This window comes from Rhinolophus ferrumequinum, chromosome 24 (assembly GCF_004115265.2).
Source record: "Rhinolophus ferrumequinum isolate MPI-CBG mRhiFer1 chromosome 24, mRhiFer1_v1.p, whole genome shotgun sequence".
Classification (NCBI taxonomy): Eukaryota; Metazoa; Chordata; class Mammalia; order Chiroptera; family Rhinolophidae; genus Rhinolophus; species Rhinolophus ferrumequinum.
Genome location: NC_046307.1, coordinates 2367686 through 2395163, shown reverse-complemented (window position 1 = coordinate 2395163; position 27478 = coordinate 2367686). Strand labels below are relative to the sequence as shown.

The window sequence follows — 27478 nt, the reverse complement described above, 5'->3', positions numbered from 1 at the left end:
CAGCTGCAGGCTCACTGTCTCACACCTTTCCAACTCCTTGGCCCACTCTGGTTGGTGTTCCCTGAACCATCATGGTGCCAGGAAGATGCAGAGCTGGGATGGCCAGTCCTGAGTCCTCTCACCCCTGAGCCTGTAGTCAGACCCAGATTAACAGAGGAGATATTTAACAAAGGTGGACTGGGCTACTGCTGTCAAAAGAGCAAAGGTAGAAGTCACTGTAGCCCACCAGGGCACTGGAGGCGACCAGACTACAACTGTCCAAACACATGGAACTTAGGGCAGGCAGGGCCACCATGGAGCATATTCTGACATTTAGGCTGGGGGACATGGCTCCCTTTTCTGGAAGGGACCTAGCAAGGCTGCTGAGCTGTATAACAGGCCTGTGGAACAGGCAGAGTGGCCCCCATGGGGACTCTGTGGCCAGCCAAATGAAGGGGTCATTAGCAGCCTTTGTGATGAGCCTCTGATTTGGACTTGGGCTGGCAATCTTAAGTTTGGTGGGGTGCAACCACAAGGCCCCAAACTCGAGCACTAAATCTAATCCACCCATGAGAGTCTCTTCCTTCTCATTCCATCTAAAGTCCACTCCCTAGAAAACAGATCCTTTCACTTGATCCCTCCTTTAGTGCTGTGACCTCTCAATGTTTTCTGGAGGTAACTACCACGTGGCCGGGACAGGAGCTGACCTGCAGGGGTCTGGTTTGGATGTGATACAGATGCAGTTCCCTTCCTCAGCCCCTCCCGTATCAGCAAGGGTGGGTGAGGTTATGCCGCAGAAACAAGCAAGCTCCCAGTCTCAGCAGCTCACAAGGAAGATTCACTTCCTGTGCAAGCTATATGTTCAGTGTGAGCTGACAGAGGACTCTAGTCTCATTGTCACTCAAGGCCTGGGTGACAGAGCAGCCACCACATCGACATTGCTGGTTTACATGCCAGAGGGAGAAATTTCTAGAGGGTCTCATGGGGGCAACTAAATGCTCTGACCAGGAAGAGACACATATCACTTTGGTTCATAGCTTATAGGCCAGAGCTGGTCACATGATCCCTTCAGACACCAGGGAGGCAGGAAGAGTCCCTCCCTCCCCCTCCGGCTACCTCTGGGTTGTCCACCTCTGAGCCAATGTCCAACAGGTCCTGGTCACCAGACCTCTCACTCTGGACTATGACTTATTTCATTAGGACTCAATGTATCTTTTTATAATAATTAATCTCATCTCCCAGGAGCAGTTGGCTGTGTGCTTGGGACTTGGGAACTGGTCTGCCACCATGCGGTCACTGACTTGGATAATGCATGAGAGTCCTGGCAATGGCCAGTCCTCCCTGGCCTTAAGTTGTTCTTCCGCTTTGTGGAACACCCTGGCTTACTAACAATACCTTAGATCTACTCTTGCTGCTTATCCACACGAGGAGAGATGTGTGGCTATGCTTGATGGATATGTTTATGAGAGAAAAGAAACAGAACACCTTCACACATCCACCAAGGGATGCATAGCTCTACTTTATGGACAGATGTACCTTTAAAGGGGAAAAGATCATGCCCAGGATTCTTTTCTTGGAGAGAACTGCGTTGGTGATGAGAGTATATGGTGAAAGCAGAAACCAAAACGCTGCGTGCGAGGCTTGAGAGAAAAAGGGACGCATGCCACTTGAAGGAGCTTTCCTTTTGAGGTGCTTTAGTGCATGTTTTATTTGGGGAGGCAGTTTAGGGCAGGAGATTGAATATAGACTTTGGTTTCACACTTCCTGGGTTCAGATCTCAACTCTGCTTTCTAGCTGTGTGATCTGGGGGAAGTTACTTGTCTTTCTCCAGCCTCAGTTTCCCTCCTGAATGCCAATGGCACAGCCGTGGCTGTTGGTATATGTCACCATACAGACTAGTGCATGCCTGCTCCTCCCCAGGGCTCCTGAGGGAATCAGCTCTATGCCCTGTTGTTCATGCGGCTCCTTTGCTGGAGTTTTCCCCTCTATTGTGCTGTTTTCTGTAAATGTCTTCAAACAGGGTGAAAACATAGTGTTCTTTCTGCTTCTCTGGGCTCGCACACCACATTGGGGTTTCTTTCTCCCCTGCCCTGGACCCTGCCCGAACTGCGAGCTCTTCGGGTGAGGCCCACATGGCCTTTGCCTCCTGTCCAGGGTCTTTACAGAACAGGTGCCTGATAAATAGCGGGAGCCCTGGAAATGGCGTGGGCTGAATGGACTATTTGAGGCCTTAGATGACCTTAGAGTTTGCTTCCACATCTCACTTGAAAACTATGCAGTGGCTTTACGTGGAAACTCACCCAGGTGTGTGTGACCAGGGAACCAAGAATGGAGCCAGGTGGGAGGCAGATCCTGAGAGGGACTGGTCAGGGGCCTTCATGCCACCTGGACTAGGTCCCCAGAGGATGGAGTCTGTCAACACTACAGCCTGCTCAGCCCCAGCTGGTCACTAGACGCTAACCCCTCTTCCGTCTCTTCTGCTCCTGCAGTCCATGAGCCTTATTGAGATTGGGAACCCCTCTCAGAGCCTGGAGAATGTCTGCCGCTGGGCCTACCTCCAGCAGAAGCCGGACACAAGCCATGATGAATACCACGATCATGCCATCTTCCTCACACGGCAGGACTTTGGGCCCTCAGGCATGCAAGGTGAGCCTCACTCCTGTGGGGGCTCTGAGAGGAGGGGGCTGGGCATGAGCCACCAGCTCTATACAGGTCCTGGAAGCCTTGGCCCGGGCCAGGGGGGCTGTGGCCGCCTTGGCCGGGTAAGGGCAGGGGTCAGCACCAGTGACCTGGGTTCCCCAAAACCACCAGGGCCTCTGCCATTTCCCTCAGGAAACCACATCCATCAGGGAAACAGTGGAGATCAGAAGAACAGGTGGTGAAATGGGCAGTCTGGGGCTGGCAGTCCAGAGACCAGATAGGACTTGAGGCTGGATTTCAGAGATGTTTGCTGCCCCCAGGTTTTAAAAAACGAATTTGAATAAGTTTTCAATCATTAGAAGTTTAAAGATTTTACTTAAAAATTCAAACTAAGTAAAACTGACAGATCTAAAAGAAGAAACTGACAAGTCTAAAATCATAGTTGAAGATTTTAATGTATTTTTCTTAGTAATGGAAAGAATAACAGATAATAAAATCAGTAAGGATAAGGATTTGAATTAAACAACAGGACCTAATTGATATATATAGGACAGTACACCAAACAACTTGAGAATACACAATCTTTACAAGTACACATGAAAATAGACCCAAACAGACTAGGCTGGGCCATAAGGAAATGTCAATAAAACATGAAAGATCAAAATCACACAGACTATGTTCCCTGACCATACTGGAAAAGAAAGATAACTTGAATAATTATGAATATCTGGAAATTAAACAATATACTCATAAATAATCCATGGTTCAAAGAATAAATAACAGTAGAAATTAGAATATATTTTTAAACTGAATGATAATGACAATATGACATATCAAAACTTGTGGATGTAGCTAGCACAATGACTAGACCGGTGTTTATAGTCTTAAGATCCTTTGGGAAAAAGGCTAAAAAATCAATCGTAGAAACATCTATATCAAGAAATTTGAAACAGAACAGCAAACTACACTAAACAAAAACAGAAGGAAAGAAATTATGAAGGTAAGAGTTAAATGAAAAATAAGAGTGCCGTAGAGAAAATAAATAAACCAAAATTTGCTTCTTTGAAAAACATGGATTAAAACTTAAAAACCTCTAGCAATACTAATTTTTAAAAAGAAAGAAAGAAAATACAAATTGACTAAAATCACGAATGTAAAAGGGACATCATTACAAATTTTACTTTAAAAAGATAAGATAATGAGAAGTTATTTTGAACAGTTTTGTGTCAATACATTTGTCAATTTAGATGAAAGGTACAAATTCCTTGACAAAACAAAATCTGAGAAAAAATAGAAAATCTCATATCAATTAAAGATATTGAATTTGTAATTAAAAGCCTTTCTTCAAAGTAAACTCTTGAACTTGACTGCTTTACCCAAGAATTTTTCCTAATTTTTGAGGAAGAATAATACCAATCATATGCAAATTCCTGCAAAGAAAACAAGGAAACTTTTTCCAACTAATTTTATGAGACCTGCTAATATTGAAACCAAAATCTAAGACATTTTAAAAACAAAATTATAGGCCAATCTCTCTCATGAATACAGACACAAAATCTCAAACAAAATATTAGCAGATCAAATCCAGTGCTATATCAACAAAAAAGTGCTATATCACAATAAATTTTAATTTATTCTGGAAATGCAAGGTTGGGTTAACATTTGAAAATCAATCATTGTAATTCATCACATTAACAGAACAAACAAGAAAAATTTATATGATCTTCTCAACTGATCCCGAAAAAGTATCTGACAAAAATGTATTTATGATCAGGACTAGAAGAACTTTCTTAATATGCTAATAGATATTCCCCCCAAAAAAAGCTATAACCAACATCATATGTAATGGTGAAATGTTGAAAGTGTTTCCTCTAGGCTGAGAATAGGTCCAGAATGCCTGTTATCACTACTTCTCTTCAACATTGTAGTGGAGGTCCCAGCCAGTGAAATAAGACAAGGAAAAAAATAAAAATATAAGAATCAGAAAAGAAAAAATCAAGCTGTCATTTGAAGATGATAGACTTGTGTAGATAGGAAATTCAAAAGAATCTACAAATAAATCATTAGAATTATTAAGTAATTTTTCTGGATAGCACATCAATATATAAAATTAAATTTTTGTATTCTAACAAGCAAATTAAAATTTAAAAATTAGGACCATTTACAATAGAGTAAAAAGCAGCAAATACCTAGGAATAAGTCTAAAACAATATGTTCAAGACCTACACCAGAAAACTGTAAGCCATGTTTACAGAAATCATAAGATTGTCACTGACGGGGTATGCCTTGTTTATGGATGAGGAGACTCACTACGGTACAGATACCAGTTTTCTCCAAACTCCAGTTCAAGTGCAGCTCCGGCAGAATGTTTTGAGGGTATTGACAAGTTGATTCTAATGTTTATATAGAAATGTGATGGGCAGAGAATAGCCAAGAACAATTGAAGAAGATGATCGAAGTATTCAATACTTATAAGAACGCAATAATGAAAGAGGATTAGGTTGATGCAAGGATTGATAAATGGGTCATTAGAACAGAATAAAGCGCAGAACGCATGAACACTTGATTTATTGCAAAGGTGGCACTGTCGAGGGCAACAATGGTCTTTTAACAAATGGTGTTGGATCAAATGAGTATCCAAACTGGGAAAAATGAAGCCTGACACTCCTACTTTGTATACAAACATCATATTTGTGGATGTTTTAGATCTTAACTTAGTGGATTTTAGATCTACATGTGAAAGGTGAAATAATACTTATAGAAAATAATATAGGATATCTCCCTAGTTTATGAGTAAGAGAATATTTCTTAAAACAAAGATGAAAAGCACTAATCACAATGGAAAAGATAAATAGTCCCACATTAGCATTAAAAACTATTCTTCATTAAAGGCATCATGAATCCATTAGGGAAAAATATTCATAGTACATATGCCATATCTAATAAAGAACTTATATCTGAAATATATGAACTCTGACAAATTGATAATAATAATGATAATAGTAATCAAACAACCTGGTGGAACTGTGGGCGAGAGACTTTACCAGGCTCTTAACAAAACACGGATGAGCTGTAAATATCTGAAAAGGGGCTCAAGCTCAATAGGCATTAGGGAAATGCAGTTAACACCACAATCAGAAACTGAGACACACCTAATAGAATGGCTAAAATAAACCAGACAACATCCTGCATCTTGTTGAGCATGAGGATATGCAATGCTCGTACTCCCCCGGTAGGAATAGAAATTGGTGCAACTGCTTTGGAAAATTGTTTGACAGTATCTATCAAAACTGAACAAAAACCCACCCAGCAACTGCACTCCTAGATGTGCACCCCCCAGAAGTGCAGGCACATGTCACCAAAAGATTGTGTGGGGACGTCCATAGCAGCATCACTTCTAATAACTCTCCAATGCAGAATAACTTGAATACCTCAACAGTAGAGAAGATGAAGAAATTGTGACACAGTCACACAGTAACGAGAACTACAGCCACACGCCACACCGTGGATGAATCTCACACATTGAATGTTAAGTGAAAAGCCAGACAGAGAAGAGTATTAATTAGGATTCCATTTATTTCAACTTTGGGAGGGGGCACAACTGGTCTGTGGTGTAAAAAGTCAGGAGAGTGGGGACGAAGGGCGAGTCACAAGAAGGGGTTTCTGCAGTGTGAGTACAGCTTGATTTCTAGATTAGGGAGGTGCCCACACGGGTGTGATCACTTTGTGATAATTCATTATTTGCATCGTTATGACTTGTGCATTTTTATGGACATATACTTCAAAAGAAAGGGCTTGAACAATCTGTATAAAAATATGTATTCAGAGGAGTGAACTCATTTCATCCACTTCATCCTCTATGAGTAGTCATTTTTATTGGCTTCTGGTTGACCATTCCGGTAGTTCTTTTTACAAACATAAGCACATTTACATGACATACGCTTACTCCTCCCGCTAGTTTTTCCCATGAAGTATTACATGCACTGCTCTGCTCCCTTAAGCGATTCTCTCTGCTGACCACTTGCCCATATTTGCATAACTAGGGAGACTTCTCAAGTGATGCTGCGCAGGCTAAGATTAGTGAAGATTAGTGTATGTTCATAAACCATCTCTGGCACCAGAGTCGTTCCCTTTGCCACACTGATCGGCACCCCAACAGGACACAGGTGGGAACAGAGAATATGACTCTTGTCCCACTGATCACAGAGCAAGGGTCCTAGTTGGTGTTGGTGCTTCTTCATGGTGAGGGGCTGCTAGCGCCACTTCAAGCCCTACAGTGGTGTGGCCAGCTGATGACGAATAGAGCACTGTTGGCCGTGTGGTCCCGTGAGAGCTCTAATGCGAGCACAACTGCACAACTGTTCCATGCGAGAGGAAACTGACAACTCTTATATTAAGTGACTTCAGCCTTCACTTAAAATGTGAAGAGATTACCAGACATTAGAAAAAAAATTATCACAAAGATAGACCAAGTTGGAAAATAAAAATCAGAAAACTGACTCCAGAGGAAACAAATAATTTAGAAAATGGAAAAGAACCTTTTAAAAAGTAACATTCCCAGAATTTTTGGGAAAATACATCCATCAACCCAAAACAGATTGCTGGGAAGAATTAGAGAACAACAAAGACTTTTTAAAAATATTAAAGACAAATTAAAAATATGGAGGATAAAAAAGAAAATTCAAAAGCTGAAGTAAAGGGTCAAGGGCATCCGAAAAGATTAAAATATGAGAGAAAAGTTAGGCGATATAGACAATTCAGGAGGTACAATATGTTATCTAATAAGATTTTCAGAAAGAGTTAAAGAACAACAGCAAAATAAAATAAGAGGGAAGGGTATAGAGAAAAATATCAAGATACTCTTTCAAACCCGGGTAATGCTAAGTAGGGTGAGTGAGAAATACTTGCCTGGATACATTCTGCAAGCTTTGCATACAAAGGACAAAGGGAAGATCTCAAAGTTTTGCTGTGGCACACTGATTCAAGAACGATCATCTCAACATCCACAGAGCAAAAAGTACTTGAAGATACAGATTGTCCTGTTTATTCAAAGGGGAAAAGACAGTGGTTAGATTAGTATTGATTAGATTACAACGGTTAGATTACAGGCAAGTCTAAAACCAGCACACCCCCACCACATTCTTCCCTTCTTCTCTACTATTTTCTTTGAACAAATTGCCTTGGGATCTGCCCATGGGGTCTGAGGGAAGTGAGGCGAGGTCCAGGTTCTGAGAGTTGGGGCTCCTCGCTTTGTGGGCCTCTTGGATCAACCGTCATAGCAGAGGCCTCCTGTGGCACACGCAGCTCTGTATGCACCTCTTTATCTTGTCCAGGGCCAAAAGACAGGCCCCATTCTCTCGTTTTCCTCAGTTTTAGGCCGCCCAGCCCTCCCCCTCCCTGTCAGTGGGCTTGCGGTTGGTTCTCTAGGCTTCCCTGGGACATCTGAAGAAACCCAGTGACCAGGTGCAGGCTGGCAGGGGCGCAGTCCTCCATAGGCCTTCCCGCACTCCTGCTGGGACTATTCCTCAGCCCTACCCTTGCTCCTTGTCAGTCTACATTTTCCAGGGCCGTGCAGTGTAACTGGATTGGCAAAATGTACTGCATCTCCTCACTGTTATCTGGGAATTCAGTGGTTCCTTCAAAGCCACTTGACTGGGCATGGGGGTAGCTGGAAAGTCTCTCTGCATCCATGTTAGGGGGATGCGGACAGCACCCCTTCCCACCTCACCCCCTCCTCTGGGAGCACCTTCCCCATGTACCCCGGGAGGAGGGGACCCCTCAGGCACTATGTGGCTCAGAATCTTCTCAGCCGGAGCCCAGGGTTGGCTGGCTTGGCTAAGGGCTCCATAGGCCTCGCCATCCATAGCTGGGTGCCCTCAGTCCACTTGGCTTGTCCTCCCCCTCTGTGTGGACAGCAGGACAGTGTGGCATTCTGGCTGTCCTTGCCCACTGTGCCCTTCAGCAGCTTTGTGGCCCACCCTCACTGCAGCCCCTTGTGCCTTCTGGAGTGGGTTTTCCTGGGGTCTTACAGTGAAGCCACGGGGTACCTAGGGAAGGCCTTCCTGAGGTCGGCTCGGAGTGTGATGCCAGGCAGGCCAGGGGCCAGGTGTCTGCAGCAGTGGGAGGAAGTGTGGGAGCAACATACTGTCTATGGGCCAGAAGGTCACTCAGCCAAGTGGGAAGATGGGAAGTGGCTGGAAAGAGAACGGCAGGTGGGAGGCTGCTGGAGTGACAGAGTCCTCCTAGGTGAGACCTGAGCTGCAGGGTGGACACTGGCGGGCAGGACTGAGGCCTGCTGCCCAGGGTGTGAGCCTCCTGAGCTGTGCCAGCCAGGGGCAGTTCACTGCTTGTTTGCTTTGGGGATCGTGGGGGACATTGGGGCCAGTACCCCATTTCACTCAGAGTTCTGGACCTGGGAGTTGGAGCCACCCTTTTTCTCCTCCCAGGCTATGCTCCTGTCACTGGGATGTGCCACCCCGTCCGCAGTTGCACCCTGAACCACGAGGACGGCTTCTCCTCAGCGTTTGTGGTGGCCCACGAGACCGGCCACGTGTAAGTGGGCTCACCGTCCTTGCTGTCTGGGGTTTAAGGGGTCTAAGAGGGACACACCCCATATGAAAAGCACTGGGATGTGACGTCCTGTCTTCCCAGCGCTGCCCAAGGTCCACTTTCAGTTAAGGAAACATATCAAAGAATGGGCCAAGTGGGTGCTGGAGGCCTTCCATGGATTATGCCATTGTAGCCCCCCAGGGGGCCCCTATCCCATTTTACAGATGAATAACAGCTCTGACGGAGGCTTGCCCAGGAGCAGAGAGCGGAGGTGGGGTAGGCGTGCCCCAGGCACCACCTGAATCTTGGGGCTGTTTGGCCACTGATGAGAACCCTCACAGGGCCCTGGGTCTGTGCAGGGAGTATGTGGGGTGGGCACTCGGAGAGCTGGGTTCTGGATGCCTCCGCTTCCATTGTGTGCTCACGCCACAGCGCCCTGCTCTTGCTCAGGGACAGGACACTGAGGGGCTGCTGCTAGATGCCATCTCCCCAGGGAGCCCCTGGCTCTAAGGCTCTGGCTGGTGGGGGATCGGTACTACCTGGTCCAGGGCAGGTTAGTACAGCAGAGGTCCAGGGGCCCAGCAGGGGCAGCTTAGGGGGCTGTCCTGGCTTTTGGGTGGGGAGAAGCTGACAGTAGGCCGGCTGTGGGCCAGTGAGGCTGCCTTGCCCCCCCTCTGCCCTTCCTCCTCTTCACAGGCTGGGCATGGAGCACGATGGGCAGGGCAACCGCTGCGGCGACGAGGTGAGGCTGGGCAGCATCATGGCACCCCTGGTGCAGGCAGCCTTCCACCGCTTCCACTGGTCCCGCTGCAGCCAGCAGGAGCTGAGCCGCTACCTGCAGTGAGTACCACCCAGTGTCCCCCCAGGGCTACTTGCAGCCTTGGGCTCAGCCTGCATGTTCCCATGTGCTGGCCCAGCCTGAGCCCCCTGACCTGGGGTCCTCCAGACCAAGGCACAGGAGAGGGGGAAAGGGGAGAGCAGTGCAGGGTGGTGTGGGGGATCCCACTATTGGGGACACCTGTAATGGACACCTGGGATTGGGCAAGCTTTCACCAAGGACCAGGTATGCAGCAGGGAAACTGAGGAAGCACAGCTGAGAGCTGAGTGGCAGACAGACCCAGCACCATGGCTCCAGAAGGGGCCTGGGCTGCCTCATGGGCTGGATGGTCAGTCCCGCTGAAGGCAGCTTGCAGTGCCCACATGTGCCCTCACAGCTCCTACGACTGCCTGCGTGATGACCCCTTTGCCCATGACTGGCCAGCGCTGCCGCAGCTGCCCGGGCTGCACTACTCCATGAACGAGCAGTGCCGCTTTGACTTCGGCCTGGGCTACATGATGTGTACTGCGGTGAGTGTGGGAGCCGGCACCCCGGGGACACGTGGGGCAGCCCCCCAGGGTGCAGCATCGCCTCCGCACCCACTGCTTCTCACCCAGTGACACCCAGTGCCTACCCAGACAGTCTAGACTTGGTCCTGGGTAGGAAGGGCTGTGACCTGGGGACCAGCAAGGGGTGACGGGGGCCTGGTGAGGCCCCTGTGTGGCCTGCAGACTTCAGGAGGGCTTCCCTAGGCGGAAGTGAGGTGTAAAGGCAGAGACAGAGGAGAGGGCATTTCAGAAGGCAGGAATCACAGGTGCGAAGGAGGGACATAGCAGATGAGCTACCAGCTGTTCCCTAGGGTAGAGTGCCAGAGCCGTCAGCAGAAACACTGGTTATCAAAATTGATTGTATCTGCTGATCCAGGCCCACCCAGTGTGAGGCAGTGTGGCAAGAGCTTTCATGATTGTTAGTGTCTGATTCAATGACCATCTCATCTGCCTGTAGGAAGTAAGCAAAATATTCCCATTTTACAGATGAGGAGATTGAGGCCCAGAGAGGTTAGGTAAACTGCCTAAGGTCACACAGTGAGCAAGTGGTGGATTCGAGTACTGATGCAGGCTGTCTAACCTCTTGCATGACAGCTTAAGGAATGTGGTGGGCAATGGGGAGCTCTGGAAAGGTTTGAAGAAGGGTAGTGGCATGGCCAGGTCTGAGTTTCAGCTGTATTTCTCAGGGACATCCTGGAGGAAGGGCTATCAGAATAGAAAGCAGAAAGCTCAGGAAAGAGGTGACTAAACTCCAGAGACTGAGGCCAAGGCTGGAGCAAGGGCAGGGACTATTGGAACAGAGGGGAGGGCTTCAGGAGAGAGTCAAGAGGTGGAGTCCACAGTAGATGTCCTTAGGGCCCTGTAGCGACAGCCCCTCCTGACCACCAGCCACTCCTGCCTGGGCCAGAGGTATGTCCTCCCAGCCCTCATGCCAGGTACACTGGCTCCCAGCTGTCTGTCCAGGATCCAAGAGAGGTACAGCTGCCCAGGGCAGGAGACTGGGGAGGCCCAGTAGCCCACAGGGACTCAAAGTAGCGGCTATACATTTGAGGTTCTTATGGCCCCAGCATCATGTGGAGCTCGGGGCACCTGCTAGCCACATAGGCCTGTCACAGGCAGCCAAGCCATGCCTGGCTCCACAGCTGTCCAAGAGGACTCTGGGGGTCAGGTGGCACCCAACGAGGTCCCCACAGTGGGAGGTGCCCCGGCCAGCTGTTGGTGCTCTTTTCCAGTTCCGGACCTTCGACCCCTGCAAGCAGCTGTGGTGCAGCCACCCTGACAACCCCTACTTTTGCAAGACCAAGAAGGGCCCCCCCTTGGACGGGACCATGTGTGCGTCCGGCAAGGTGAGTCCCTGACACACTCAGATCTCCAGGGTCAGTCCCGTGAGCGCTTGTGGGTGGGGCTGGGGGCCTTCTCAGCCTCCCTCCCCCCTCTCCTGCCGCCTTCTCCTGCCTCCTTTCTAATAACCCCCACATATGACAGCTTCTGCCCTTGTGCCTCCTACACACTGTTTATTCTGTTGGAGCAAACCTGATGTCTCAGAGCTTCTCACTGTGCTTTAGTCCCCTGCCTTGGAACCCCTTCCTCTGATGAGCAGCTTTGGGGTTCCAGGGGCCTTCCGTCACTCCTGCACCCTATGGGTCACCTCATTTTGAGGCTAGCATTGGGGTCTCACTGCCACTGGGTCTCCAGCATCAGGCTTAGCCTCTTCATCCCCATACCTCAATGTTTGCCCCCTGGCAGGATGACTTGTCCCTGAAGGTCACTTTGTGGCTGCCCACCAGCACATGCCACGGGTCCAGGCCCACTTCCCACTCTCCAGCAAATCTGCAGAAAGGTTTTTCTCTCCCAGTCCTTCCACACCTAACTCTATGCCTGATTCTCATTGGCTCAGATGAAGTCTCACACCCACTCCTGGGCCAATCATTTGCTGGGAGCTGGCTTATACAGATGAGCCTCAGCCTGGGTCCCAGCCCACCAGGGCTAAGCCCAAGGAAGCTGTGCAGACCAGTCCCCACCTTCCCCCTTGCGGGCTGTGTCCAGGAGGGGCTTGGACTCCAGCACAGGTACCCAGCGCCAGGCCTAGAAAGTCCCCAATCAGCTCAGCCTGAGGTTCCTCCGGGTAGGTTTCAAATTCTGCTTAATTTTATTTTATCCCTGGTGGAGCTTCTTAAAGCTACAGATTCCCAGGCCAACCCTTGAAGATTTTGGTTTGGGATAAGGATCAGGAATTGTTTTTGTTTTTTTATTTTTTCCGCTATGGTAAAATCCACATAACATAAAATTCACCATTTTGACCAGTTTAAAGTGTACAATTCAGTAGAGTTTAGTACATTCATGATGTGCGTTCATCACCATGGTGTAGTTCCAGAACTTTTTCATCACCCCAAAAAGAGACTCTGTTAAGCAGTGACTCCCACTCCCTTCCTCTGTCCAGCCCCTGGCGACCACTAATAAGCTTTCAGTCTCCATGGGTTCACCTATTCTGGAATTTCATGTAACTGGAATCATATAATATGTGGCTTTTTGTGTCTGGCTACATTCACTCAGCATGTTTTCAAGGCTCGTCCGTGTTGTGCCTGTGTCAGTGCTTCGTTCCTCTTCGTGGCTGAGTAATATCCCACTGTCTGCATGGACCACGTTGTGTTGATGCAGTCGTCCCTCGATGGGCATTTGGGCTGTCTCCACCTTTTGGTTTTTGTGAATGTGCTGCCATGAACATTCACCAGCATGTGTTCTTTGAAGTCCTGGAAATTTATATTTTTAAGAGGTGCCCAGATGAATTGGCTGTGCCCCCAGACTTGATGAACTGTTAGAAGTGGGAAGTGGGATGTTGGTAGTAAAACACCAGGGACCTGGTAGTGCAGAACTGACCATGTAGCCCTCCTCCCACAGGAGCTCAATGAAGGGTACAGGACCTCGAAACTTTTGCCATAACGCCAATGGGGGCTTAGTACAGTCTGAGCTGGAGGATGAGACTACTCGGCTTGGCTTCCGACCCCAGGCGCCCCTCCCAGTCCACCCTGAGCAGAGATGGGGCTGGGTGCAGGCCCTGCACGGGTGTGCTCGCTCACCTGGGGTGTGTGCCTGGCCTTCACCCATAGGATCCTGACCACTGGGAGAATGTGGGTCGAATGCCTGCACCCCTAGCTAGCTGGGCCCCTCCTCTTGTGGGGGGGGTGCCTGGTGAGAAAGGAGGACAGATGTGGCCCAAGTGCTTCTTCCTCACAGAAACCACTGACCCAGCCATGGCCCTTCACTCTTTTTGGTGGCAGGAGCCTTTGTTAATTTAGCCCAGTAAAGACAATTGCCATTTTCATATTAAAAAACAAAGCTATGTTGATTAAGGGGGCAGCGCTGGGGCTCGGTTCAGCCTTCCCTGGTTCACAAGAGCACAGGTTAAAAACTGTGCTAAGTCAGGGATTCTCGGCGTGTGGGGGGTTTGGGGACAGGCAAAGGGAGAGAGGAGGAGGGAGTGTACCTCCTGGGGGCCTATCAGAAATTCCACCTGTGTGCATCTATAAGTTTCAATACCTTACTTACTATTGCAGTGTAATTTTATATTTGGAAGGTAGTCATTCCTGCAAGAAAAGCCACAGGGGCAAGGAGAGAGGAGAGTGGGGAGGGAGAAGGGGTCAAGTCTGGCCCAGCTGGAGAAATAACAGATCATGTGGGGCTGTGCTGAGCTCAGCTGTCCCCCTCAGTCCCTCTTTGTCCCCGGGTCCCCCAGCAGGGTCACAGCCTGGGATTGTCATTGTCCACACCCCCCAGGGGGCCATCCCAAGCACATTCTCCCCTGTCCCCTGCACTCACATCATATGCCTGCTCACGCGGTTCTGTGTGCCCAGCGTTTCCAAGGCACAGAACACCCTGTATCTATTTTCTATCCATAGAGATGACCCAATGAGAAGGAGCAGGACATACACATGAGCCCTGTCGCTTCATGGCTCACTCACTGTGGGGCCGGGGAGGCAGGGGTGTCGGCAGCACCTTTGGGGTTCACAGCTCGGTGCCTCAGCCAGATGAGGCGATGAGTGAGATCAGCGTGCTTAGAAACCAGGGCCAGTGCGTGTGCAGCTTTCGCTTGGAATCGAGTTGGGGGTGGGTGGGGGTGGCAGAGAGCGGAGAGATGACCTGTTGTCCTTGGACAGAGAAGTGGGCAATGGACCCGAGGATTAGGTTGAGGAAGCTCCATGTCCGTCAGTTCCATATCCATCTGTCCATTTATTCATTCATTCACTCATTCATTCCATGTGTCAGGCCCACTCCACTTCCATCGGACCTGCCGGCTGTGGGGGTTGCCTGTGGATGTGAAGGGACCGTGGTGGCATGGAGGTGAGGACAGGGATGCAGAGAGGCCTCTCGAGGAGCTCGGGGAGGCTCCGGCCAGTGATCCCGGCTTACGCTGACGGGTGGAGAGAAGTGGGAGCAGTACTCCACGTGGGGGGACTGCGCTGGGTGGGAGCAAGGCCAGGATGGCTAGGGAGGGTGAATGAGATGAGCATGGTGTTTGAAAATTAGTAAAAAGCTTCAGGTAGAGTGATGCCAACAAATCATGAGACTACTGCCATTGAAAAGAGAATTTGTTCCTCATAGATCCCAAAAGGAGGGTCCTACCCTCACCCTCTAACACACAATGAGATGGGGGCGGGGACTACCAGGAAGCATGAGGGTGAATCAGGAGGCAGAGGGAGGGAGGACCATGGCTTCCACAGGAAGAAGCAGGTGAGGCCGGGTAAGCCGGCTTAGGACTGGCCGGTGAGAATGATTTCAGTGGGCTCTGGGGCATAAGGGCTGCCCTAGTCCTCTGGCACCTGTGTCTGGGTGATTAGGGGCAGAGGCCCGGAGTGTGAGAGTCTGTAAAGGAGGTGGTTGGGGTGGGGCTCTGGATTAGGTGGTTTGTGTGAAAGGCACGCTCTCAGGTTAGTTGTTTCTCCAGGAATTGTTAGTTATCTCCAGGAATTGGCTGACCCTGGGAGGGGCAGTTCCTCCAGAGTCAGTGAGGCCCCAGATGTCACAGCATCAGAATCCAGAAAATGAAAGACATGGCTCCAGGTGGATGGTGATAGTGGGAGAGAGGGAAGGACTGGCTGAACTAAGATAGCGCTTCCTGTGCCTGCTTGGTGTCCTGCTCTGTCCGGGGTGCGGGACAGGGGCTCAGATCTGCTCTCAGACAGGCATGCCCTATGGCCACACAGCCTGTGCTCGGATTCTCCGGCGGCAGGGCCAGGCCAAGCACAGGGGTTCCTCCCAGGCCAGGCTGGTGGGCTCACCTTGCCTTCCCTGCCTGAGCCAGTGTCAGGGCAGCAGGCAGGGTGCCAGCCCAGCTGGCTCTAGGATTGCTCCTGCCTCAGTGTGTCTTGGTGGAAACTGTCCTCCCTGTGCTCTTGCATTCACAGGCAGCATGTTAAAACCCACCCTAAGTTTTCAGGAACTTTCCAGAAGGACTGTTTCAGAGACGTGTGCCTGACGCCAAGACCCCTCGATACCTTTGTGTTGTGGTCATGTTTCCTGCATAACTGAGATTTGGCAGGCAGGCATGTGACGGGGACAGCCCAGGGTCTGGGTACAAGTGTTCAAGTCCTGGGTCCTCCTTCCTTACCTTGTGACCTTGAGCCGTCCTTTCCTCCTTAGGCAAGTGACCTAAGTGCCCAACTTGCTTATCTTCACATCCCAGGCTCTTGGCACAAGGTATCCACTGGAGACATGCTGGTGGGTGGAGGACGGAAAAGCAGGACCTCAGCAGTTCAGATGCTAAACGGGTACTTCAAGGTTCTGCTTCTCAGGCTTTCAGACCCCCCAGACCGTGTTCCCGGCCCTACCTAGGTGCATCAGTGCTCTCCAGGGCACTTAGCCCATGAGGCAGCCCTGCTCCGATTTGTCCCATGGTTCTGTGATGGGCTCCAAATTCATTCAGGACACGTGACTTTGTGCTTTTAAATGTTTGAGTCTCTCTACTGGATGAAATATTTGTAAGCATTTAAACATATGTTATGTAGCATTTAAATAACATTAAACATGTTTCTTTTATAATAACACTGAGGTACCAAAGTATGAAATTCTTCATTCAAGGTAATTGCACTCTGTTAAACACTCAGAGTCATTTTATATAATATTTGGAGGAAAGAAACCAAATATTAGAGGGGCAGCTTCTGTGTGGTGGAATTAGGGTGATTTTCCTTTCTTTCTGTTTTGCGTTGTCTGCGTATTTTCCTCAATGCACCTGTATTGCCTCTATGGATTGGATCCAGTCTGGGGGGCGGTGCTCCACAGACCAGATGGGGTGTCCTGAGTTATCTGGCGCCCAGCGCCCCATTTCTAGACTGGGGACCAATTTGTCCAGTGGGGCCAGGGGGACCACTGTGTGGCCTCCTCGATCCTCCTTGCCCTTGGTTCCCATGGCAACCAGCAACATAGAGGCCTGGGCCCCAGTCACAGCCTTCAGAAGTGCCAGGAGCGCTTGCTTACTCCCTGTCCTATTCAACCTGGGCTCTACAACAAAAACGCCACAGGCTGGGGGCTGACACAGCATCCATTTTCTCCTCACAGCTCTGGAGGCTGGAAACCCAACATCAGGGTGCTGACATGGTCAGGTTCTCGTGAGGACAGCAGACTGGCATCTTCTCTCTGTGTCCTCACATTTTGGAAAGAGAAATCATCTCTCTCATGTCTTCTTACAAAGGCACTAATGCCATTCGTGAAGGCTTCATCCTCATGACCTAATCACCGCCCAAAGGCTCCACGTTCTAATACCATCACACTGGGGATTAGTCTCCAACATACGAATTTGGGGACGCCACAAACATTCAGTCCACAGCATTCTCTCACCCGGGCACTCTTCCTTGCCTGCCAGGCCCACCTTGCTCTACCAGCTGAGGGCGACACCAGCCAGAGTTTCTGTGCGGTCTTCCCTTCCCTTCCATGGTTGAGTGAGGGGCACTTCGGGTGAGAGATGAGATACCCGTGGCCCAAAAAGGATATGACCAGCGTCACTGGTGGCCTGCGTCCAGGCCTGCCTGACCCCAGGTGCTTTGTGACTATTTGCCGGCCACATGCCCAGTGCCCAGCCTGACTGGCGGAGCCCTTGACCACTTACTTAGAGCCCGAGAAGGAGAACCCAGAGAGTGGCAGCCTCTGCAGTGGCCCCGTGGGCTCAGCCTGGTGCAAGGCAGGTCTGGGAGCACTGCGGCGGAAGGAAGGGTGAGAGGCCTACGTCAGGCAGAAGAGGCGAGATGGGCTCCCAAGCAGACATGTGCTCAAAGGTAGTGCGGCCAGGAGGGGTGTGTGGAGGTGCCACAGGCACGGAGATGGGTACACAGCTCTCCTGGAAACGGGCTCTGAGACAGAGATGCCATTGCAGGCACTTTCCTGGGGAGAGCGAGGCCTTAAACAGCCCTGTGCTCACAACATGGGGCTCAGACGACTCTACCAGGAGCTCTGGGCTGGGCTGGCCTTTCAGAGTTGTCCCCAACCTTGACCAGTAATGGGCTATGGCTGTCCCCAGGAAAGAGATATGACCCTGGGCTAGGCAGCTCTCTGGCTGAGAGCATTTCTGGGAGAGTGACTCAACTGTCAGCCGCCAGCAAGCAACACACTTCGCAGCTAAGGGAGTGAGAGCCTCGGTCCTGCGGCGGGGTGGGGGGAGGCGTCTCTTCACAGTGTCCACTGTACTGTGGGGAGGGAAGGACGCGGAGACCCGGGTGCCCCCTGAGCAGAGACACTCTCAGAGGGAGGGAGGGCAGGAAGAAATCGCAGTCTGTTCAGTGCCTGGTGTGGTGGTGGGCGGGGGAGCCAGGCCAAGGGACTAGTGTTCATCTTGCAGCAGGGCGATGGCACAGGTCTAAGAGGGGAGCAGAGCTGGACTCACCATGAAGCTTATGATGTGACAGCTTCGAGGCCCCTCACTTGCCTAGGCTCCTTTCAGGGCCCTGGGAGGGGCCTCACAATATGTTCACATAGTCATGTGTTTTCATAAATTTTACAAAAGTAAGATATTTTAAACATAATCAATTAAGATCATTTTTCCTTTCACTCTGCCTTCCCGTGATACACTTCCAGCGTTGGCTCACGTGAGAGTGGCTATAGGTGCCTTGGGGCTTTGACTGAGGAGAAATTGGATTTGGGATATACTTATCAGCTTATTCACGTGGTTCTCAGCATCGCTCATGTATAGTTAAATTACTGTATTTGTCCAGGTGTCAGAATAACTTTCAGAAAAACTCCTACCGCCACTGCCAAGGCACCATGGCTGCTGCAGAATGGGTGCTGTGTGCAGCCCATTCTCCTGAAATCAGTGGAGAAAAGGGGCCACAGCTATACCCAGGGTCATGGATGCCTCGTATTTGCAATAGTTATATTTTGGGGAGGAGGTTTATCTTATAGATGGGATATTTTAAACACAGATCCAACTTGGATATTTGTTTAGAAAGGCTAAGTGTATCAAGATGGTCGGCTTGTCTGAAAGCTGTCTGAACCCTCAAACATATGTATTACAAAAAATAAGGGAAACCTGAATGCAAATGGGATACAGAGTTTATTCAAAATGTAGATTAAGCTTTAATCCACCAGTTTAACTGCAATCTTGAGAGTCATTTTGGAATGCTTCAATAAAATAAGGGAGAAACTCAGACTTCTGATTTGGATATATGAAGTCTGACAATTAAGTTCATGAACTCATCCTAGAAAAACTGCTACATACCTCATTGCTAAGTATCGTTACGGTCACTTTCAAAGTACTCCCTTTGGGAAGCTATGCACCGATGGCAGCGCCTAGTCCACCCTTTTTCTGGAATGGCCATCAGAGCTATCATTGTATTTCTCTTAATGTCCTGAATGTCATCAAAATGTCTTCCTTTCAATATTTCCCTTATCTTTGGGTAAAGAAAGAAGTCATTGGGGGCCAGATCAGGTGAGCAGGGAGGGTGCTCCAATACAGTTATTTGTTTACTGGCTAAAAAGTCCTTCACAGACAGTACCGTGTGAGCTGGTGCATTGTCGTGATGCAAGAGCCATGGATTGTTGGCGAGAAGTTCAGGTCATCTAACTTTTTCACGCAGCCTTTTCAGCACTTGCAAATAGTAAACTTGGTTAACTGTTTGTCCAGTTGGTACAAATTCATAATAAATAATCCCTCTGATGTCAAAAAAGGTTAGCAACATTATTGCAACAAGTTCGAAAACTTAATGATCAGATCTCATATGTATAAAGGTACCTTCTTTTATCATTTTTGAATTTATGTATTAACGAAAATTCAGATAAAAATTAGTGGAAACTAAATAAAAGTTTTTAAAAATTAGTAAAGAAATCAATAGAAACAACTCTGACTTCAAAAATGTAATTACAACCAAAAAAAGGTTCAGATCAAACCAAAAGCAGTTGTTCACTAAGAGGAAGAAATAAATATCAAAGAGAAGTAGCAGACAGGCTCTTGAAACGCTTGACAAATCAATGAAGGGGAGTGAATCCAATGAACACATTGGAAAAGCCTTTCAATTTCTTTCGGATTTGACTGAAATGTTGACAACATCAAAGATGATATGAAGCTCAGAGTATCGCCCTACAATAAGAATGTCGACAACAACACTTACTGAATTCTGAGGATTCAAAGAGCATTAAGATCAGGCTCTGACCAACACAACGTGAGATGCCCTAAAATCTACATCAGTAAGCAAAATGGATGGTAGTTTCTCCAGATTTGATCATTGTAAATGCTCACATGACATCACCAGTAACTTCTCTAAATTATCGATACTAATAAAAAAAAAATTCCCCGGCATGCTGGAGCCAGGGCTGCCAAGCTGCGGCACACAGACCGCTCCCACCTGCTCCTGTTTTCCTGTTCCCCTAACAGCTTTATTGAGATGTTATTCACATTTAAATTCACTCATTTAAAATGTACAATTCAATGGTTTTCAGTATTTTCATAGAGTTGTACAACCATTACAACAATCAAGTTTTAGAACATTTTTGTCACTCCCGAAAGAAGCCCCGCACCCATTAGCAGCCACTCCAATTCATCCAGCCCCCTAATCCCCATCCTAGGCAATCACTAATCTCCTTTCCACCTCCATGGATTTGCATGTTCTGGACGTTTCATATAAATGGAATCATACAGTGTGTCTTTTTGTGACTGGCTTAATTCATTTAGCACAATGTTTTCAAGGTTCATCCATGTTGTAGCCTGTGTCAGTACTTTATTCCTTTTTATTGCTGAATAATAATCCATCGTATATACTGTGTTTTATTTATCCATTTATTGGCTGATGGACTTTTGAGTTGTTTCCACTTTTCAGCTATTATGAGAAATGCTGCTATGAACACTTATGTACAAGTTTTTGTGTGGATGTGTCATTTTTCTTGGCTACATATCTAGGAGTGGAATTGTTGGATCTTATGGTAACTATGTTTAACATTTTGAGAAACTGCCAGACTTTTCCCCAAAACAGGTGCACCTTTTACATTACAACTAGCAATGTATGAGAGTTCCAATTTATCCATATTGCCCAAAAAACTTTTTATTGTCTATGTTTTTATTATAACCATCCCAGTGGATTCGAAGTATGTTATCTCATTGGGTTTTGATTTGCATTTCCCTAGTGACCTGTGATGTTACGCATCTTTTCATGTGCTTAATGGCAATTTATATGTATCTTTTTGGGGGTAAATGTTTATTCATATCCCTTGCTTATTTTTGAGTTATTTATCTTTTTATTCTTGAGTAAGAGTTATTTATATACACGTAAAAGTTCTTTATATACAAGAACAAGTATACAGGCCCCTTATCAGGATTATCAGATATATGGCTTGAAAATATTTTTTCCCATTCTGTGGGTAGTGTTTTCACTTTCATGATGGTATTATTTTATGCACAAAAGTTTTTCATTTTGATAAAGTCCAATTTCAATATTTTTTCTTCTGTTGCTCAGGCTTTTGGTGTTGTATATAAGAAACCATTGCCATTAGGTCAAGAAGATGTATTCCTGTGTTTTAAGAGTTTAGCTCTCACGTTTTGGTCTTTGATCCATTTTAAGTTGACTATTGTGTATGGTGTGAGGAAGGGGTCCAATCTCATCCTTTTGCCTATGGATATCCACTTATCTCAGCACCATTTATTGAAGAAACTCATCTTTTGCAATTGAATTGTCTTGGCACCCTTGTCAAAAAATCAGTTGATCGTACGTAATGGTTCCTTTCTGCATTCAGTTCTATTCCATTGATATATTTGTCTATCCTTATGCCAGGGCCACACTGTCTTGATTACTCCCACTTTTTTCTTAAAGATTGTTTTGGCTGTTCTTGGTCCTTTAACTTTCTGTATGAATTTTAGGAGCAGTTTTTCAATTTCTGCAAAATTCCAGCAGGAATTTTGACAGGATTGCACTGATTCTATAGATTAACGTGGGGAGTATTGCCATGTCAGCAATCTGATCCATGAACATAGGATGTCTTTCCACTTACTTAGATCATTATTTTCTTTCAACAATGTTTTGTAGTTTTCAGTTGTACACTTCTTTTACTTGACTTATTCCTAAGGTTTCTTTCTTCTTTTAGATGTTATTGTAAATAGAGTTGTTTTAATTTTATTTTTAGATTACTCATCACTAGTTTATAGAAATACAATTGATTTTTGTATTTTGACCTTGTAACCTGCAGCATCACTGAATTCATTAGCTCTAATAGGTTTTTTTTTTGTAGATTCCTTAGGATTTTATATATAGAAGATCATGTCATCTGCAAATAGAGATAGCTTTCCTTCCTTCCTTCCTTCTTTCCTTCCTTCCTTCCTTCCTTCTTTTTTTTCTTTCTATTGTGGTTGCCTTTTATTCCTTTTTCTATCCTGGCTGGAACTTTTAGTACAATGTTAACTAGAAGTGGTGTGAGCAAGATATCCTTGTTTTGTTCCTCATCATGAGGGAAAGCATTCACTCTTTCCCTGTTAAGCATGATGTTAGCTGTAGGTATTTCATAGATGTCCTTTATCAGCTTGAGGTAATTCTCTTTCATTCCTAGCCTTTGAATGTTTTTGTTTTTTTCATGAAAGGATGTTAGATTTGCCAAATGATTTTTTGAGTCTTGAGGTGATAATATTGTTTGTTCTTTATTTTATTGATATGGTTTATTACACTGATTGATTTTCAGATGTTAAACCCTGCATTCATGGGATAAATCCCTCTTAGTCATGGTGTATAATCTTTTAATATGCTGATATATTTAGTTTGCTATAACTTTGATGAGAATTTTTACATCTATTTTCATAAGAGATATTGGTTTACAGGGTTTTTTTTTTATTTTCTGGTGATGTCATGGTCTGGTTTTGGTATTGTTAAGGTCCGGAATTGTCCCCCTCAGACAGACAGAGAACCCGCACAATAATGCAAGTCACACAGCGAGGTTTATTTCCAGCCAGCTGGGGTCCGAGTCTCTGCCCGACGCAGCGGGTTTTAACAAGGACCCCAAACACTTAAAGCCAAGGGGTTATATAGCATTTTCAAGGCTTTCCATAGCTTCTGAGAGTACTAGATAAACTTACAGGACTTACATAGCTTCAAAGAGTATAAGATTTACTACAGGACAAGGAGACCAGGAGTATAAGATAAGCTACAGGACTTGCATAGCTTCAAAGAGTATAAGATTTACTACAGGACAAGGAGACCAGGAGTATAAGATAAGCTACAGAACTTCTAGTCTCCATGCTGCAACTGCCCCCACATCCTGGAATTTTATAATTATGTTGTTTCAGGCTAGGGGCTGTTAACCCTGACCTAAAGATAGCAGTTCTCATGCTAACAGTCTCTTACAGTATTCAGGTAATACTAGCCTCATAGAATGAATTTGGGGATTTTTGCTTTATCTTCTATTTTTTGGACAAGTTTGTGAAAGACTGACATTAACTTTCTTTAAATGTTTGGTAAAAATTACCAGTGAAGCCTTGTGGATCTGAGCTATTATCTGTGGAAAGTTTTGAAATAACTGACTCAATCTTTTTACTTGTTATAGGTCCATTCGGATTTTCTATATCTTATTAAATCAATTTTGATAGTCTGTGTTTTTTTAGAAATTTGTCCATTTTCATCACTTTTTTTTTTTCATGTGGATTTGAATTATTCTTTGGGGTCACTTGTTTTCAGCCTAAATAACTTCCATCAGTATTTCTATACATGTATGGCAGGTCAACTAGCAATGAAGTCTCTGTTTTTGTTATTGGAAATATTTTTATTTCACCTTCATTACTGAAAGATAGTTTTCTTGGCTATGCTTCTTGGTTGACACCATAGCCCCTGACCTTCATTATTTCTGATTAAAAGTCAGCTGTTATTCCTTGTACACAATGAGTCATTTTCTTTTGCAGCTTTCAACATTTTTTGTCTTTCAACAATTTGTCTATAATGTGCCTGGGTGTGCATCTCTTTGAATTTATCCTACCTGGAGTTTTTCACATTTCTTGGATGTGTAGGTTAATGTTTTTCATCAAGTTTTGGAAGTTTTCAGCCATTGCTTCTTTGAATATTTTCTGTACCTGTCTCTATGTCCTCTCTTTCTGGCACCTCTACTATGCACATGTCAGTGGACTTGATGGTCTCCCATGTTTCTCAGAGGCTCTGTAATTTTTCCTTATTCTTTCTGCTCTTCAGATTGCATAATTTCTGTTGATCTGTATGCAAGTTCATGGGTTATATCTTTCTTTTTGCTCTGTTAAGTCTGTTAAGTTCCAACATCTGGGCCTCCTCAAAGGTACATTCTATCACCTGCTTATTTTCCTGTGTATGGGTCACCCTTTCCTGTTTCTTTTCATGTCTTCAGATATTTTTGTTGAAACTGGACATTTTAGATAATACATTGAAGAAACTCTGAATGTTGATTGACCTGGACCTTGTCATGCTGTTGTTTACTTGTTTATTTGTTTAGTGACTTGGCTTGACCATTTGAATACATTTTATTAGCCCTGCAGTGTGCAGCTGCTGATGTTGCTCCTCAGAGGTCACAGCCTTGAGCTTCTGAATAGTCACTCTGATCACACAAGTGCCCCTCCCCCCACTCCCCACCCCCCAAAATGGGACTAGCCAGGCTCTCTCTGTCTCCTTTTCTGATCTTTCCATTAAGTTTCTGGCTGTTCTGCCTGTATTGGTATAACACCCAACTGTTAGCTTTCACTAGCTACTTTCTGATTGCTGCATTGTTTTTGATAATGCCCTGGGGTATGACTTGTCTACGCTATGACCCAGTTAAATTCTGGACTCTTCACAGAGGCAGGTTGTTGCCAGTCTTTGAGGCTTGCTCAGACCCCTGGAGGGCTCTTAGCTGTCTTTTTCCTGCTTCTCTCTGTTACAGTTCTGTTTGGTTTACTATTTTATTTGTTGCTACTAGAATCGTTGAGCTACTGGCCTCCTCTTAATCGCTCACTACCCAAATTTCTATTGTTTTTGAAAATGCCCTTAGGCATAAATTTTCTCATGCTCTGTTCCAAAAAAAGTCAGTTCCCTTAGAGAGAACTATGTAGCTCTTTGTTTTGCTTTTCCCCCTGGGAAGACCACTACACCACTACGCTGGAGCTAGGGGCAGGGTGGCCCACTTCTCCCAGTGACACTCCTGGTCTACAAGTCAGTCACTGGATAGGGATGGTAACCCCTAGTTTTATTGGCTTGCCCCTTTCAGCATGGAACCTCTGCTGTACAAGCAAGCTGGGGGAAGGGGCAATCGGAGTCCAGTATTCTTGGCCTGCCATACCTGGGGTACAACCTCCACTGTGGGAATAGGGACTGAGTGGAACATGGTGCCCCAATCCTCTTGGCAAATCCTACCTGGGACAGACGGTCGGTAACACAGAGTTGGGATGTATTAGAGATGCCAGTGGCCTGCCTTTCCCAGGGTGAAACTGTAACCCTAGCCTAGTTGCTGAGCGGAGAGGGAGCTCCGTCTTCTAGGCAGTAAAGATTCCATCACACTGAGCTGAGGAAGGACTGGAGAGGGTTGTGGCTCAAATGCCATAGACTTCCACTGTTCTTACAAGATTTAGCAGGCTTTCTTGAATTAATGTTTCTCCATTTATTGTATTGACTTTAGGACAATTTCCAAAAACTTTATATGGTTGTTTTTAAAAAGTACTTTTCGTCAATTAAATGGTTGTTTTACTGAGGAAAAAGTTCACCAAGCTCCTTGTAACTCCATTCTAGAAGTTTTCATTTACTATCTGTTTTTGCAAACAAACTTTTATTGGAACACAGTCATCTACATTCATTTATATGTTGTCTGTAGCCACTTTCATGCTCTAATGGCAGAGTTAAGTAGGATCAACAGAGATCTACGTAGCTTGCAAAGTCTGTGCTAGTTACTCTCTGGCCCTTACAGGAAAAGTTTGCTGAGGAATGACTGTGCTATCTTTCTGTTCTCTCTATGGGAAACAACACTACAAAATTGTTGTCATATGAAGAGCAGATTAAAGAGTATATGCAGTGAGAATTGCAGGGAAACTTGTGTCAGTCAATTCATTTGAAAAGTCATTGTTCTCTGCTTTTGATTGTTTGTGGTATTGGTCAGTTTTTAAATTTTTTATTTTCTTGTGATGCATTTTCTTATTCTAAATCAAGATTCCACTTTATACCTAATTTAGTATTTTTAATTTTGTAGTCTTCTTAAAATGGGCCACTAAATTGTGTAAATTTCCTCCCTGTGGGAGGAAGGGGAGCCGTGTGATCAGAGTCAAGTTGTAGAATTGTGTTCCCTGCTCTCCAATGTTCTAATCCCAATATTCACGGATTTTTTTACCACCTCCTGACCTTCATTTCCATATTTTCTTTAAATCGGCTTTTTTACCTAAACAAGTAGCTCTTAGATGTCTCTGGGGTCACTGGCTTGATGTGCCGCTTGCATCTTTTTGAGTGTTCCCTGTATGGGCACACCAGTGGCTTCACCCTGGAGACGTGGTGAAGGCAGAGTAGGCAGGACAAGGTGTGGAGGACGTAGGGGGGCCAGGATGGTAGTTGGAATAGCTGGGGGGGCGGGAGGGAAGCAAGACCTCACTAGGCCTCCCAAGGGGCGTGGAGCCTCCAGGGGTGAGTAGGACGTCCTCTCCCTGTGTCTCCAGGGCCAGTCAGTCCTCATGAGCACTGCAGGATGAAAGGGGTGGGGGACTTGTGAATGATTGGTCAAGGAAGTGACCTTCTGTCTTTCAGCACTGCTTTAAAGGACACTGCATCTGGCTGACACCTGACATCCTCAAACGGGACGGCAACTGGGGTGCCTGGAGTCCATTCGGCTCCTGCTCACGCACCTGTGGCACAGGGGTCAAGTTCAGGACCCGCCAGTGCGACAACCCACAGTGAGTTGGTCCTGATGTTTCCCAGCCTTCCTGGGTGGCAGCTGCCATCCCTGAGGCCCCTCGCTATCCTGCAAGGTCCCTGTGGCTCTACAACGGTTCTGGAGAGGTCACAAGGGCAGGCAGCCTTGTCCCCTCCTCACCCTCCCTGGGACAAAGCTGAGACTCAGAGAGGGAAGGCTCATGGCCCAGGTCACACACCTTGCTCAGGGCAGGGCTGGCCCTGGAGACCTGGAAACTTGGTCTCTTGACCTGCTGGCCTGGGCCATTCCCCCACTAGGCCTGCACCCTCCTTTAGACACTGGCTTACTCTGCCCTTTTTGGTCGAATCATTGAGGATAGAAGGTGGAACAGACACCAGGAATTGGGAATAAGGAGGAGGAGGACTGTCTTGGGCCCCAGGATGCCAGGAACCTGAGCAGGAAAGCAGCTGTTTGCAATCAGGCAGAGGGGCAGGGTCAGTGACACGCCACCTATGCCCAGCTGCCCAGGGGAGAGACAGCCTGGAGAGGCTGCTCCCGTGCCCACCGGACTCCTACCTCTAACCATGCTCCCCCTCCTGTTTCCTATGCATGGGGTCTGCTGTGCTGTCGTCCCTACCCCTTCGTTTCCCTCTCATTTCCCCCCACC

General features: G+C 46.8%; 1 protein-coding gene across 2 annotated transcripts in view; it reads left to right on the top strand.

Moving 5' to 3' along the window:
- Positions 1 to 27478, top strand: part of ADAMTS2 (ADAM metallopeptidase with thrombospondin type 1 motif 2) — a 251891-nt gene that overhangs the window by 196741 nt on the left and 27672 nt on the right. Inside the window, exons 6-11 of one of the 2 annotated variants that reach the window (XM_033096175.1) lie at positions 2469 to 2625; positions 9066 to 9171; positions 9865 to 10008; positions 10383 to 10515; positions 11766 to 11879; positions 26706 to 26851. In XM_033096175.1, coding sequence (XP_032952066.1) covers positions 2469 to 2625; positions 9066 to 9171; positions 9865 to 10008; positions 10383 to 10515; positions 11766 to 11879; positions 26706 to 26851 — 800 coding nt within the window. Of the gene's footprint in view, positions 1 to 2468; positions 2626 to 9065; positions 9172 to 9864; positions 10009 to 10361; positions 10516 to 11765; positions 11880 to 26705; positions 26852 to 27478 lie in introns of both variants that reach the window. The other variant, XM_033096174.1, reaches the window with a different exon arrangement.